Raw genomic sequence first — 17,138 nt, forward strand, 5'->3', positions numbered from 1 at the left:
TCATCCATATTACCAATATGTTTCCACTCCAATCTCTACTTATGTAACCAACACCACACATCCCAGGGTTGTCCTTACATGCACCATCAAAATTAATCTTCATCTAACCATTTTTCGGGTTTGTCCATTATAATGCCAACACCATACCGATTGCAAGATTATCCCCTCTAACTGCTTGAACAGGTTAGAAATTGAAAGTTTATTAATAATAACTCCTTGCTCCTTTTCTAAAGGGAGAGATATCTAAAAGAAATAAGAGGAATTATTGATGTTTCAAATTGTAAAAGCAAAAGTAAAAAAATAAATTGACAACAAAGTAACATATTAAATATTTACAATGTTGTTTTTTAACCTCAAAAATTGTATCGAAATATTTTGGTACGAAACAATATATATAAAATCTTATTTCAAACAAATTGAACATAATCAATGATTAACATTTACATAAATAGGGGAAGAGACCTAGTAGCCACCCAAGCTAACTTCACATACCTAGAACTCCTAATCTGTACGTCAAAATTTGCCAATTTTTTCAGTGAACCTCTATAAGTGACTAGAGAGCTTAAAGCCAAGGTTTAAGTGTTTCTGCATTTACATAGCTCTTTGTAGAGGTCGTGGAGTTCAAAGTGGTCGAAGAGTATCATTTCAAAATGTTCGGCTAATACCCGTTATGTTCACCCCCAAATCACTCATTAAAAAAAATAGTACTTTTGGCACAAATTGACCAATCAACAAGCAAGAAAGTTAAAAAATAATCAACTATTAGTACATTTATCATTGACTATTAGTACATGCGTTATTGACTATTAGTACATATGTTATCTTTTTTGAAGCTTTTTAAAAGCGATAATTAGAAATATCTATATAAAGATCGTGTAATGATCCCCAAACATCTACTGAGTCTCTTCCCCTACCTATTAAACATATTTTAGTTTATTTAAATTTAAAAACATCGTCTCTTTGAACCCATAACTTCCCAAAGAGAACATTTCACATCATAAAATTATCTTTACTTTTGCCCAATAGGTACACCGACCAGATGCTTATCGGAATCGTGCCTTTTCGAACCTGAGTCAAATATTTGCTTGCTTATTTGAGTTGCCGACGCCTTTAATAGATTGCCATCGAGTGGATCTGATAACGCTGTGCAAGCCAAACTAATTTTGTATTGATCTTATCAACCTAAGTGCTATCGTCAATCATTCCTGTTCGAAAGACGTGGGTGGAAGAGCAGAAGCCGAAGCAGCAACTACAGAGAGAAAATGGCAGGAGTCGGACCAATCAGTCAGGACTGGGAACCCGTCGTAATCAGAAAAAAGGCACCCAATTCAGCCGCCAAGAAAGACGAAAAGGCTGTCAATGCCGCACGACGAACTGGAGCGCCCATTGAAACTATTAGAAAATGTATTGCTCTTAACTCCTTGTTTTTATTTCAACGGAGAAAAACTGTTTCTTTGATTGCTATTTGTATTTAGACAGATCAGGTTGCATTTTTGTAGCCGTAGGGATTATTCTTTTGTGGATCAGTCGGTAAACGAATCTACTGTACTATATATGAACATGTATCTGTTATTCCTCCGATTACTCTTGGATTTCTTGTAGGTGATGCTTGCTTTTATATTGCGTGTTCTGTTCTTTTTTCTTTATAAGTCATACTTGCCCTAAAAACCCTCTATTTGAAGTGCCTTTTAGCCGAATCGTTCGTCGAACGTGTTTACTTTCTTTCTCTTTTCATTACAAACCCTGAAAACCCTAAAAATCGTATTGTTAATACTACTCATTTGTTAAAAATGATTATGGCTATCCCGGTGTCGAATTTATTGGGAAGTCACCATTGGGGTCCGAATCTGTGACCAGTGACTTGTAAAGCATACTTGCCTACTTGTGATCGGCAGCCATCAATAACTGTAAATATCAATTATTAGTTTAACGGTCAGAGATAGGAAAGTTGTGCTCAGTTTGCCAGTGTTGGGATTATAATGGTCTAGGCATCGCAGCAACCTTTCTTGGAAGCGAGTATACTTAGTAGTTATATATGCTCATGTTGCTAAATTTGAAGTTGCTATCGATTTTCTTGGCTTGCTTAACAATTTGTTGATGGTTTTGCAATTTTGCATGGAAGTTACCAAAAGCTGCCCCATCTATATGTATAGTGGTTTCCAAGACAGTTTTGTGTGTTGGGAACATGTTAAAATGTAAATATAAAGGTTTGGGGGATTTGATTTCCATGTTTATTGTCCTTTCCCAGTGTAGAAGGCTCTACTAAAACTATTTTAGCAATTTTCTTCATACTTCTTCTTACTAAATGTTATCAAGTATGCAAGTCATATTTGTTGAATAAGTTCGAAGGTTGGCGGCAAATTTCTCGGTTTACTTGGCAATGGCCACACCTTTCTTATTGTGATTGAATCATATTGGCACTAATAAAAATTTGGAGAGAAATTAAATGCAAGCTCAAGACTGGTTATTTCAAAATGCACGCCTTATTCTCTTTGATATTATGATTTTTTTAGGGATTATTCAGGGTTGGAGGTTCACAATAGGAACCTAATGTCTGGGAAGTAAATTAGGAGTTTTTCCCCTTTTCTCTTTAGTAGTAGTGTTCTGTTCTGTCTAGGTTACATTTGCGGATTTTGGGAAGTTTTATTTTTTGTTTTCATTTGACATTAATGATAACCTGGTCAGTCCATCTCAGAAGGACTACTCTAGGCATAATTGTTAATAGAACAGCTAAATTAAGGGCACACCATAGTAAAATATGCTTTTGTTGAAGAGGAAGTCTGTTTGGTAAGAATGTTTTCACTCAGAAATAATTCTGAAAATGGTAGAAATCAATTGCCCGATGTGTATTTCATGCTTCAGTTTGTGAGGATTCGGAATTAACCTTGCACCCATAAACAATCCTGTAAAATTTTGAATGAACTTATTGTCAATGTCATGTATGTTGTGGTTCAGTTTGTGAGAATTCTGATTGATGATTTATTTTCTGTAGTCAATGCGGGATCAAACAAGGCAGCCTCAAGCAGCACCAGCTTGAATACAAAGAAGCTTGACGATGAGACAGAAGTTCTCTCTCGTAAGTTTCCTTCTAATATCTGAATGGAGTTGTTTATATTTTTGTTTTCTTGTAGAAAGTATTGGTAATACAGTTCTGTTTTGTTTTCAAATTATATGTCCATATTCTTATGCTTTATTCCTACAATTGAAGTATGCAGTGTATTGAACTTAAATGGTGTTTGCCATGTAGAATAAATAAAGCTTATACTTTTTGTTAACTAATATTCTAAAAATATTGGAGAAAACTTGACAAAAATATCTACGCTTTTCTTCTTTACCAAACACTTTTGGTGTACAGAATGAGAATTACAATCAATGAAAGATTGGTATCTACTTGCATCTGTCTGGCTAGCTTTTTTCAGTGTAACACAGGGATGTCTCTGGGATGGGGACTTGGTGTTCCCAAGTCCCCCCGCGACTGCCTTCCCACCACCATCTCGCTGCCATCTTGCTGCTGGGATGTCCAGATGTTCCCGGGACGCTCAGGCATCCTGGGGGTCTGATTTTGATGTAAAATAAATCAGAATCTTCTGTTTGCTGATACTTCGAATTTTTAAATTTTATTTTTTTAGTAGTAATTGGTAATTTGATATTCAATGTTCAGAATGAAAACTTAATTTTTCAGTGTTCAATTATACTGTACTCTATATTGGGTGTGTTGCAATTTTGCTATGTCCGATTTTTTGCTATTATTAGTTCTTATACAGTTATACTATTACAAATCATTTCATAACTAGCATTTCAAGTACTACATGTGCAGTATATTACAGCACCCTTCACTGTCCCCAAATTGAAGCCCTTTTCCCCTCATCCTGACATCCCCCAGTGCCCATGTTACAGTGTTATATTTTTTTTATAATGGACACTTGTTAACATAGTAACACAGAGACACATCCCTCATGTTTTGCCCCAGGTCTCGGAGACAGGGATGCACCGAGGACTTGGAGACTCTGCCCCCCATCCCCAGTGGCCCCACCAGATTCTGCTACCTCCGCCAAGGATCGGGGGATGTCTTGGTGTTGACTATTTGCTGAATTGACTATTTATGTTCAATGTTTGATGTTCCAATTCAATGCAATGTTCAAGTATTTACTCTTTTACATCTTTATATTTTATATTGCAATACATCCTTTCATAACTAACATTTTAAGTACAATATGTATGGTATATACACCCCCTTGTCCCCCGCCGCCATCCCCAAATTAAGGCCCCTCTGTCCCCTGGTCCCGGAAACTTGTTCCCCCATTCTGCCGTCACCCTGTCCCCTATCATGGTGTAGCTATGCTTTTTAATAATTCATAGTCATGTATTCAATATATGACTAATAAAAGCTATTGCAAGAATGATGCATGCCTAGTTTATAAAGAGTATATATCTTCAGCAGCCCAAATGCCATCTAGGAAGTGGAAGAACCTTGATGGTGCACATCTGCTAGTTGAGCCTGGTATAACCCTTAATAAACAATAGTTTTGTGCTATGTTCGTATCTGTAGACAGATTGAGAGAGATTTGATATGATACATAATTGCTACAATATTGAATCATGTTGCAAACCATATCATTGTTCTCTAATGTATGTATTCTGTGCAGCTGTTTGAATTTTTTTCATTGAGTGGAAATGGTTGATCAAATTTATGCAAGGCAATAAGTCTATTCTAGTTGATGGTACAATCTGTTTTGAATTATTTCAATCCTTTCTGTTTGATGTGAAGTTTCTAAAGCCTATTGTGTGCCTTGGTGAGATGGTATGGGGCTGGTATGCTTTTTTTAATTGATGATTAAATGCTAGTTAAGGTGCATGTGCACAACAGAGACAGATTAATTAGTAATGGTTGAAGTACCAAAGAACTGGCTGTACTATCTTATGGTACTTAACATAGGGAGAGGTTCAGTTTCTTTCACCAAACATAGAGAATTGAAGATTAGCTATGGGTAAAGAAGACGAAGCAAAATCCCCATATCATGCAGTTGTTCTAACTTCATGTCCATCAGAAACAGTATTCATAATACTTACGTTCAGTGGTGATGTTGAAGAAGCCAATTCAAGTATGGCTTTATCTGTTGGGAATAGAAAGTTACTTAGCTAGGCATAGCCATTGGATAACTGAGTACAATAGATTCAGTGTAGGGTATCCAGTCCTAGATTCTTCATGGGTCTAAGAAAATTTGTTCATGACAAATCTGCAGTTGATTTTATGCACACCAAAAGAAACCCTGATGAAGTGGCTCCGGATATGGACTGGGTACAAACTGGACCCCGATTTGTGAATAGGTGGGATGAATCAGTAACCTAGTTTTAAACTAAGTTGCCGGTTTGGGTTCGGTTCCAAGTTTGAAGTTCGAGAACTGGTTCGCAAGTTCGTCAAAACTTTGGAAAGGGGTTTGGGTTCATTTGGTTTCGATAGTACAAAAACACTAAAAAATTTATATATGAAGCATGAGTTAAAATTAGAATGTAGCATAGTAGCACAAACACATTTAAACAACAAAAACACCATAAATAGTTTAACTTGTAATCATAGTGAACATACCATCATATAGTTCAATCAACTTTAACATCAAAGATTCAAAACATTTGACAAAATACCCTGTTTGGAAACATAAAATGACAATGAGAGGCCACCAAAAGCAATTCATAACAACTTTTAGGGTTGTGGATCCCAAAAAACATTTAATTTTTACCCAAAAAAGCACTTTCCAGCAGTCCGTGGGGCCTAGTTCACTGCGGATTCGAACTTTTTGGTGCTGGTTCACCCGAGTTTGAACCCAGTTACAAGTTAGGTTTACCTGTGCAACTTAGGTTTTGAACAGAATTACAATAATGAATTATAAAACATACAATGAAAAGAGAAGAAATACTGGATGTTCGCCATAAGGAACAAGCATCCAAATGAGTTAAAAATGGTATTTTAATCTTGGTCTAAATGATTTGAAAGAGTGATTGGGTTTGGGGAGGATCAAAACTTCTGGCATGGATTTTACAAACATAATGTTTATTTTAATGCAATGCTAATGGGTGATATGGAATTTTATTTTGTGTGCTACGTTTTCACAAATTTGCATACTAATTTGGATCTCTTGGATGGTCCTAAGATTGAGGTCCTTAATTGACATAATATTTCTTCTCTATATTGAGTCCAATTGTTGTTTGAAGATAAATGTAGTACATCAACTTGACATGTGACATGTTACACCAAGCAAAATCCCACTTGATACATTAATTATATTGGTGAGGAACTTTTATTTTCTTGGCATGCAGATTGATTATCATGCCTCCAACATGAAGTCTATATATAACTGATTCATGTTCTTGGAGTGGATAAGCTGCATGGAGTACATTGTTTTTACCCAAAGGTAACATAAGATTTGGGTGTTATTTGACCAAGATGAATTTTGGAGGTACACATAAGACTAACATTCAGGACTGAAGATGAGATCCAAGATATTGTTTACCAAAGGCTCTCTAGGTTGTTTTACTTATAGGTTTGATCTAAGTACTGAAGTTCAGTTTGGTTCAATGGGCTCAGTTGGCTAATTAAGCATTTTTTGTTTTTGGAAGGGGAGGCTGCATTCATCCATACAGAAACTTATGAAAATCATAAATATATACGTACTTGCAGCTTAGAAGTGGGATCTAAGTTCAAAATACCACATAGCACCGTATATTATAATAAATAAAGTCACCATAAAAATGAAAAATAATACTTCATTGTTAATTAATGAAATTCAAATGTCATGGTATGTTTGTTGTTCAATATAAAAAACATTGCCCCTCTAGGGTGCATTGTAATCACATTCATCAAGAGCCAGTTTTTGGCATCCTTCCATGGACACCCTCCTCTTACCCCACAAATCCTCATGGGCGTCAAATTCTACAAGACTCGCTTCCGTATTCTAGTAAAGCATCTTCTCATGACGTAGGTTCTGGTATCTTTTGGAGTAGCTTTGGCCAAGGACAATAGGCGAGCCTTTCTGGACTAATTTATCATATGTAGGGACATGAAAAGGTTGTTTCCAAGTCCCAAATAAGATTGAAAGCTTCGAAAGAATATATCAGATATCAGTGTTTTTGTACTCTGTATGAACCATAATCAAAGAGCTGTTTTGTGGCCTAGAGAAAAGTTTAAGGTCAAGGTAATTATTGAAAGCCGCTCTTTTTTGTTGTGGTTAGAAATCTTGGGTTCTTCAATCTTCTGCACAAAGCGTGAAGACCTACAAGGGGAATGGTTTGAAGATTGATGTCGACAATCATGTAACAGATTGTAAGTAGTGCAAAATTAACTTTGAACAGAAACAATTGAAATCTGGAAAGACATTAGAGCTAGTAAAAAATGGTAATCTTCTTATGTAGACTTTATCAAAGGTTCCCCTCAAGTGAACAAGGGGAATTGCATCTATGTAGTAGACTTAAGTAATAAGATAAATAATTAGTATCACTTCTCAAGTTCATCAACATGCAGTTGTGTTTCTGGAAGAAGGCTTGTAAGATTCTTCAACATTCTATCATTTCAGGTAATATTTCATGCTGCCATTGCTTCATGACCCCAGTGTGTCTGTTTCTCATTTGAGCACCTCCCCTGCACTCATTAGCATAAGAGAAATTTTCTCTCAGAAGGGAGCATTGCCACCTATGGCTGAATTTCTTTCTCACGACTACTGTTCCTTTTAGTGGAGGACCTTACTCTTCTATGAAGTGAGTTATCATTGATACCTGAGGAAATATGTGAAAGGTATCTGTTGGTTGGTACTTGGAACAGATTTGTCCCATGTAGATTGTAACACATTTGTAATTTACGTTAGGAATTATAGAGCATTAGGATTTGTAAGAGACTGCACAAATTGAAATGCTCCTGTCCAGGTTAAAGCATGCTTTTAGTTTTCATTAGGAATCATTTTAAGAAAAATCTGGTTAAATGGAGAAAGTCAGAAACCAAAAAATGTATATATTATATTGGAATATTAATTGAGAAACAGGTTTTTGGATATCATTACAACTTAAATAATAACATGTTTAAATGTGTTATACATTTTGTGAAAACACTATACTGATACTGAGTATGATTATGCTATAAAATATTGGAATTTTCAGCATCTCTGTAAGTCTTTAAAGTTTCTAGCACTAGGGCAAATGTGTAATATTATTAAGTAATGTTCCATGGGAATGTGTCCTGGAGAGTCTAAGTGATGTTCTTGATGTCCCGGGGAGTTGAGGACTTTGAGGTGATCTCCAATTTTCAGCAGTGGACACCCTGCTCTATTTGGTGCATAAAAACAGAAGAGACAACTTTTTAATTTTTTAAGAGAAGTGATGCTACAAATCTTAAAAGCTAAGAAGGCAGACTGTCATTGCAAATAGGACATTGCTTCTATCTTTTAAATTTCAGTTGCTTTTAGTTTGTATCAGTTTTTTAATATGTCACTTGGCCATAACCAAAATTTGTGAATATTTTTTGCACAATTATAATATGAAGAAAAACTGTTATTAAGAGAACTAGGCCTAGCTTTACTTATCTGCAACATAATCATGGCTGCACCAAAAACACCTCTTATGAGATTGGATTGGTTAATCTTAGTTGTCTGCGAGGTAGTTTCAACTGTCAATGTATGTGAAAGCAGGAAGTTCTTTGATGGGATCAAGCACCATCATGCTATGCTGCATACATACAACAATCTTTTTGTCATACATGTTTGGATTTCTATGGAAGCAGTGGTCTTGAGATTCATAACAGTTGACTCATAGATTTAACGTTGGAATAATATAAGCATAAAACTTTCATCCTATGTTAATGAGAATGCCTGAGAGTTTAGTGGAAAATTTTGTTTGTGTGATTCTTGGGCGATATAAAATATTCAATGATAGGGCCAACTCAGGGTCATAGAAAAGTGAGTAAATAAAGAAGCCTACCTGAATTGAAGTTCCAATTATTTATTTAGGAAACTGACCTGAATTAAAAAATTAAAATGACAGCAATTTATTTTAGAGGTCAACTGAGTTCAATTATTAAACAGTATTAAAATTAAACAAAAGTGCAGCGCCCAAGAGGTGCAACACTTCATCAGACCTCTATCTATCTATATATTCATCAGACCCCTCTCTCTCTCTCTCTCTCTATATATATATATATATAATAATGAGGCATCAGTGCAAATATAGAGCAATTCATGTCATCAGACACTGGCAATCAGGCACATAGATGGATCAAACAAAGAATTACTTTTATTGCAGGCAATAGCATTTCTCTTCGACAGCTTACTGTGTATGGTTTTTATATATTTAATGTGTATGTCTGATTAAAGCAGTAATATTATCTTTTCATGTTAACATAGGATGATATATATTTGGCACATAACACATGTATAATGGACACAAGTGAAAAAAATGGATTACCAAATACCAACAATCAATCAAATGGGAGTTGGAGGAAATTAGTTAGGGAGATGCAGTTTACTGGCTCCCCTAAACTATGTAGACAACCCCAAGGGATGGAACTAGTTATGGTCGGATGTTCCTGATTTTTGTGAGCTGAGAGGCAAGTTGATTACACCAAAGAATGGAACTGATCATAGTTGGGCGTTCCTGCTGCTTGTGGGATATGAGGTGAGTTCCCATGATTGGATGATTGCATGCTCCTTGGCTTGCTTGGGCACTTTACTGTTGCCCTTTTGAGCTTTTTACTGAACTAAGCTATGATTGGCTATAAGCTAGATAGCTAGTCAAAATGCTTATGACACTCTGCTTGTTGATTAACTTTTAGTTAAATTATTAATGATCAATTAAGCTCACTTTACTAGGTTATTATTGGAATTGTTGTTTTTGTGCACAAACAGGTTAATTCCAACTCGGGGATGCTACATTGTACCCCAGAGTATTTGTAAAATGGGAATCTACTTGTTCTGTTATGTGGACATGTGATTGGTATTTTTGTCTTGCCTTGTTTTGGCAAAATATTTCTCGAAGTGCATGGCTGTTTTCTATAGCTGTACTAGTGCTTCTACCCACTGAAGATTGGTATTGTTCCATGAACTTGGAGTTGTTCACCATAGAGTTGGATTGTTTTGTGTGTTGCATATATGATTGCTATATTTAGGTTGCTTAAATTTGAGTAGAATTTTCATTGCAGCAGATTTGAATTTTATCTTAAAAGCAGTTGACACTATCGTGTTTATAGCATCCTTAATTCATTTCAGTGGCATCAGAGCTTTTAGTCTCAAATCAATAGATGAAATATATAGGTGATTTAATTTTAAGCAAGCCACTAGTTTCCAAATTTAAAAAATGATATCCTTTAACCGTGATCTTGAGGGTTATTTTCTTGCGTTAACTGCATTGAAGAGTTTTAAATACTTGTGTACTCAGGCTAAAGGAACAAAGCAAGGACTGACAAATGAGTTTCATATCTTGAAGTAATTTGTAATAATCGAATCAGGCAAGCAAAAATGACAAGTATTTAGATGCAAAATAGTGTTGTGAAGAAACATTTGAAACAATAAACTGACTGGTTCTCATCAACCAGTCATCTGAGAAGTATATTTTGAATATTGCAGATATGACTAATTTTTTTGATTAGTCACAGTTTAGCTAAGATTTTCATTATGCTGGTTGAAGCTTTTATCACTTCTATGTTTCACTGCCATCCTTTTTAGCATCCCCAATTCATTTCAGTGTCATTAGTATTGACTCTGAGAGAATACCTCTTTAAGTGTGTTTTATCACATATTTGTTTCTTTCTTTTCTATACAGGTACATAGTTTTTTAGTGATATATTAAATACATTGAGCTAGAAGTTGGAACTATTTGATTTACCACATTTGTATAATATGCACATCAACTTTAGGAGAAGAAATTTGAATATCATAAATTTAGGGCTATTTCATTATCCTTAATTTTTTGAAGGGATAGTCATTTATCAGATCATGTAAATAGAATTATTGACAACCTTCTAAAACTACTAAATGAAAAAAGTGGATTAATGTTTTCTAGAAGCATTATAAATATAGATTGTAGAGGTTCTCATCAACCAGTATATTAAGCAAACCAGTATATTAAGAGCAACATAATTACATACAGTTTTAAAAGGCAGGGAATTGCTGTTTGCTTTGGTTGTACTATAGTACGAGCACACATTATGTAAGGGTTACTGAGTGTTTTTTAAGAACTAGCCAAATTTTTTGGTGCGTATTTGCCAGGATTTGCCAAAAATCAATATTTTTTTCCCGTTCAGATTGTGGCAACGGCATGATGTCAAAATTTAGGTAAAGAATGTTGGTTGCACTTCAAATTTTGCCTTTTAAAAATATATGGAAATAGTGTGTGCCATGACTGTGCTGCCCTAAATCCTTGTCAAGAGTACTTTTCCTCAACCCCGTTAGGAGCATGGTCCAAAGGCTCCCACCAAACCCATATAATAAATTAATTTTCTTTTAGCTATGTTTTATATAAAATTATTTATATAAAATTTATACTTGGTGATTTTTCAAGAGTTGCCAATTATTCTTATAGTTGAAGTTTTTGGTTTGCTGCTTTAAGTCATGGTCCATAGGCTCCCACCAAACCCATATAATAAATTAATTGTCTTTTAGTTATGTTTTATATAAAATTTGTACTTAGTGATTTTTCAAGAGTTGCCAATTATTCTTATAGTTGAAGTTTTTGGTTTGCTGCTTTAAGTCATGGGCCAAAGGCTCCCACCAAACCCATATAATAAATTAGTTTTCTTTTAGCTATGTTTTATATAAAATTATTTATATAAAATTTATACTTAGTTATTTTTCATGATTTGCCAATTATTCTTGTAGTTGAAGTTTTTGGTTTGCTGCTTTAAGTCCAATTTTGCGAGCCTTTGATCACAATTAAGTTATTAACTTGAACACCCTTGAAGCTGACAATCAGGGAAGATTAATTCTCTGAACTATAGTCTCTCGTTTGATGGGGATTCAGTTTTTTGTCATTGTCATATTGAAGACATGGCTTATGTTGAACAAGCATTTCTCCCTTCCTTTTGTTATGGAAATGAATAATTTCAAAATTTTGATTGTGTTTTCTTAGCTTTGAGGAAAGATACTTCCAGAGTTTGATAAAAAATGGTATAATTGTCTATGTTTTTGCTTTGCCACTGAAGCATTTCATATACATTTTCTTCGATTTAAAGGATAATTTGTACCTTGTATAATCAGATGAACGAGTTCCATCAGAATTGAGAAAAAATATTATGCAAGCCCGTTTGGACAAAAAGCTTACACAAGCCCAGCTGGCACAGGTACCTCATTTTTCTTGTTTATATGTTTGATTTGCTTCTTTGTTTTCTATTCAGATTTTAAATTTGTTGGGATGATAATACATCAAACTTTCTTGCACAGCAAATCAATGAAAAACCACAGATCATTCAAGAATACGAGTCAGGAAAAGCAATTCCCAATCAGCAGGTCATTGTAAAACTGGAACGGGTGCTTGGGGTAAAATTGCGTGGTGGAAAGAAGTGACCCATCATGAATCAGCTTTCTTGTAGAGTCAGAGACTTCTGTTGTTTGGTTTTATAAGAGCTACATGTTTTCATTTGTTACAACTGTACAGGAGATACGCGTAAAACAAGGTTTGTGGAACGTACTACCCCACTGGGAAGTCGTTTCTAGCTATCGTATTGCAATGTGGAATGTGGGTCTGAGTCTAAATATTCTGACACAAATGAGATTGTTTTATGGTGTGTTCTGAATCACATTTGGTGGTTTGTTTGTTAAATGTTTACATATAAAAACTGCTATTATCATGCATTGTGCTTCTTAATATATAACAAGACTAGATGATACGCAGGTTGATGACATTTAGTGCCAGAGGTATTAGTTGGGATTTTTATGTACACCATTTATGCATGATTTTTTTAGTGGGCAGACATTCTACCAATGGCTAGAAAAGAGCATTTTAAATTACATGTACCCTGTGGAAATATCCATAAACGGTAATTGAGCCTGCATAACATGTTCCGCTTTTAAAATTTCAACCCAAATCTCAACCTTTTCTGGGTGTCATTTTGGTGCTTTAGTTTTTTAATAGTAGTAAGCAATTTCATTGCAGTCGGAGGGGAATGGGCATTTCAGCCTTAATGATTTCTCATTTTAATTGAGTTGGAATGCGGTTATATGTATTGACTAGTCCTACCTTTGAAGCTGCCTCATTGGATTCAATTTTGATTCAGGAACTTATGTTTTGACTAAAATCTGATGCCCCTTTTTATTTTATTGCATTTCATTTTTATACATTTTTAATTTTGTAAAGATGTCGCTTGATTAGTGTGTATTATTAATCAAGCTAATATTTGTGTGGAATAAAATCCCCTTTACATGAATATCCTATGTAGGTTATTTAAATCAAAGTTTTAAACAAACGAGTGGCAGAGACAAGAAAAGCCGATTTTATAACAAACCTAAATAGGATAAGGGGTAAATTTATATTAAATAATGTAATACTATTGTAATCAATATAGGAATTGAATAGATTATGCAGAAGGTGCTTAAATTTGAAGTCAGGGAAGAAAATGATTCTCATATATCCATGGATGTCATTAACTGAATTGCGAGTTGCGATTTGTTAGACAACAATCTTAGAACTTATATATATATGATTCTCATATATCCATGAACGTCATTAACTGAATTGCGAGTTGCGATTTGTTAGACAACAATCTTAGAAGTTATATATATATGATTCTCATATATCCATGGATGTCATTAACTGAATTGTGAGTTGCGATTTGTCAGACAACAATCTTAGAAGTTATATATATATGATTCTCATATATCCATGGATGTCATTAACTGAATTGCAAGTTGCGATTTGTTAGACAACAATCTTAGAAGTTTTATATATATATATATATATATATATATATATAAGTTTTTGGAGGATGTAGCTGTGAATAAGATTGAATAACAATTTATTTTGTTGAATCTTCATTTGAATTAGAATTAGGTTCATGGATAAAAGCAATTAAATTAGCACTTGTTAATTAGGTGGATTGGTAACATCAGTAGTTAGATATGCTATGTGTTATCTATTATGTGATGGAAAAAAGGTTTGAACAGTTGAAATAAAAATTGTTTTTGATAAGAATAATTATTTTCAATATAGTTGATTTAATGGGAAAAGATATGAAATCTACGAATTTGAATGAATGCTAGTTACAATTTAAATTGAGTCTCCAAATTTAAAATAGATTTGTTATTTTGTTATTTATATTTGAAAATGTCTTTGTAATGTTTGATGTGTCTTCAAATCTTGTAAAACAAAAATGACAAATTTATTAGAAGTTAAGATGGGGTGTAAAACATTGGGAGTAATTATTAGACTTGATGAACTAAGTACTAAATTATATATAAAGAACATTAGGGGGAATTCAAACATTGATGTGAAAGAGATATGGGTGAGAGTTTTGTACCTTGATTTGTTAGGGAGAGTTGTTGGTTTCACTTGTTGTTACACCAAAAGCTTTAGTTATTAATGAATGTCACAACCAGAGATATTATATGTCAAAAATCTATTGGTCTATGTTGAATGGTACCTTCACTTAGAGGGGATAACCTCCCAACAATTCCATCCTCAACATAACCTGAGGTATTTGAACTTGTAATCCAACACTAATACCACTTGTTGGAATCACTATTATTACCAAAAACTCCATCTATTAATGAATATTACAACTAGAAACAAGGATCCACATGAGGCGATTAAGCACACATCACAAATCCATTGGTTCATGCTGAATGATACCTTCATCTATAGGGGACAAAGGCACCAACCTCTCAGCAAGAGTTGTTGCAATTGAGCTTCCTTTTTCTTCTTATAATCTTGTACATATTTTCATTTTGGAGTCTTTCAAAGGAGAATACCACTTAATGCGAAGGTTGTTTAACAATGACTCAAGACATGATTGTGAACGTCACATCTTGTAAGGTCCCTCCTCGCATGTACTTATTAAATATGAACTTCTTTGTTAAATCTATTGTAGGAGATTAGAACATATATGAAGCAATGGTTTATGTTGTGAATGTCTTAATGAATTTGAGATCAGTGGATACATCTATACATTTTAATACTTACTTAGTGATTTGAGAACTACTACATTATCTCAACTGCTTAAACACTAAATTTCACTAACAAACATACGAGGCATTTTCACCTAATAATAAGGGTGTTGATTTTGGTACCTCGAGGATTAGGTTTTATGCTTTCAGATAGTTCAGTATTCTTTAATTGGTGATGTTTATGATGATAGGTATATGCATGCCTAATGATGATTATTCTTGTATTTTAATTTTAATTAATGGATAAGTTATCTTGATTTTGTGATTTCTGATGATTAAATGTGAGTATAAATGAATTAAATAGTTAACTTATTTGAAAGATGGATGTTTTAATCTATGTAATTTTCCTAATACGTTATATACATATATGCATGTGATTTTCTTGTGCTATTGATGTGTGCAAGATATTTTAGCCAAGAAATCTAACGGAGAAACGAAACTGAACCTTATGTACAGATTGTGGAAACCAGGGTTGAATCTAACAAAGGATGCAAACCCCGTTGTTCATGTTTAATTTGTTTCGTGGATTGAATGAATGTATCATTTTGTAATCTCTAAATGTTAATGTTTTGTAACAGTGTTTTTATAGTGTTGCTACAGTGTTTTTATAGTGTTGTTTGACACTCGTGAATTGTATATGCATTCCAACATGATAGTTAGGGTTAACAGAGTAACCTAAAGATCTAAGTTAGACTAGGTTAGTGACCTATTTTCTAATCACTTAGTAATTGAGGTTAATTACCCTAATCAGGATTAGTGAGTAATCTGCATTTTTTAAGTGTTAGAAAGTCCTAAAAATTCCTAACTTATGATAGGTCTCTAATTAATCCTAAAAGCCTAAAAACATGAAATCTAACTACCCAAAGGGTATGGGTATGGATTGGGGGCATTTTCCACCACCCTAGCCCTTTTTGTTGACTTTTATGGTCTCAAAAACCTCATTTTTGCTTTATTGCGAAAATTGAATGATTTCATCATGGGTTGAAATACTTTAACTCCACCTTGAGGTTAACCTTAGGTCTAGTTGAGTTAGAAGCCTCTAGAACTTCTAGGCAAGTGGGGGAGTTATTGCTTTTTAGAGGTGGTTGAGTTATGATCTTATTTAGAGACATTTTTTTGGAGGGTTTGAGTGTTCACCCAACCTCTAGTTTTAGAGTGAAGTTCAGGATTGAAGGAGAAGGAGAAGGGAGGGAACGCTCATCTCAAACTTGTTCATTTTCCATAACCCGATTTTGAAAGTAGGGCTACTTCATCTCATGTTGTTTATGTTTTGTTCATGCTTAAGATATTGTGTTTGCAATTTTATGTATGTTTGTGCGTGTGTTGAATATGTTTGGGAGGGATTGAAATAGGTTCTCTTGAATGGTTTCTCTCTTTTTTTGCTTTTTTTTAAGGGATTGTATGGGTGTATTGGCATTACTCACCCTTGGATAGGGCAAAAGTGGCCATGTACGGGAGGAGGTTTTTAGTTGGACTCCAACAGTGTAGAGTCTCTTTTCGGGACGAGAAGAGGGAGAGAGGGTAGGGTGTTATAGGCCCCTACTCGTTAGCACAAACCATGTTTTGAGTTTTGAAATTTGAAAAGTGAAAGAATGAAAGTCCTTGTGATATTAGCCTCAAAAGGGCATTTGTGGAAAGAACAAAAGTTATTGAGATTTTAGCCCCGATTGGGCATATGTTATGGTGTTGTGGCCGACGTCTCCTGTTGGAAAAATCTACCTTCTCCCTAGTTTGGTTCAATGTCAAACCTGTTGTGCAAACTCGGGATGGGAGTGAATGTCTGATTTTGTCTTTGATGCAGGAGCATCCAGAGGTATAAGGGCAATCCTGTGTCACCCAAAAAAAGTACTTAGACTTAGTTTCTGTTTCATGTGTTTTCATTTCTGGATACCCATTTGAATCAAATAAAGGTTCCAACTCTCACAGTTCCACTATCAGTGTTCTAGGATAGAGTATTTGAACACCTTGGGATACGTGTAAATGCCAAAAAAATAGGAGTATGTAGTT

General features: G+C 34.5%; 1 protein-coding gene and 1 long non-coding RNA gene across 2 annotated transcripts; both read left to right on the plus strand.

The window, feature by feature from the left end:
- The first annotated feature begins 1,120 nt into the window (after positions 1-1,120).
- On the plus strand, positions 1,121-12,872 carry LOC149549182 (multiprotein-bridging factor 1b-like). The gene is made up of 4 exons (XM_089792591.1): positions 1,121-1,404; positions 2,993-3,076; positions 12,231-12,313; positions 12,414-12,872. The coding sequence occupies exons 1-4, from the start codon at positions 1,263-1,265 to the stop codon at positions 12,534-12,536; spliced, it is 432 nt and encodes a 143-aa protein (XP_089648717.1). The 5' UTR covers positions 1,121-1,262; the 3' UTR covers positions 12,537-12,872.
- Positions 3,111-12,313, plus strand: LOC149549183 (uncharacterized). Its single transcript, XR_016354055.1, has 2 exons — positions 3,111-4,073; positions 10,414-12,313. It is a non-coding gene; the product is annotated as an uncharacterized LOC149549183 (long non-coding RNA).
- Positions 12,873-17,138: the final 4,266 nt, after the last annotated feature.

Source organism: Cupressus sempervirens, chromosome 7, assembly GCF_028749045.1.
Source record: "Cupressus sempervirens isolate cs-2001-9-10 chromosome 7, ASM2874904v1, whole genome shotgun sequence".
Lineage (NCBI taxonomy): Eukaryota > Viridiplantae > Streptophyta > Pinopsida > Cupressales > Cupressaceae > Cupressus > Cupressus sempervirens.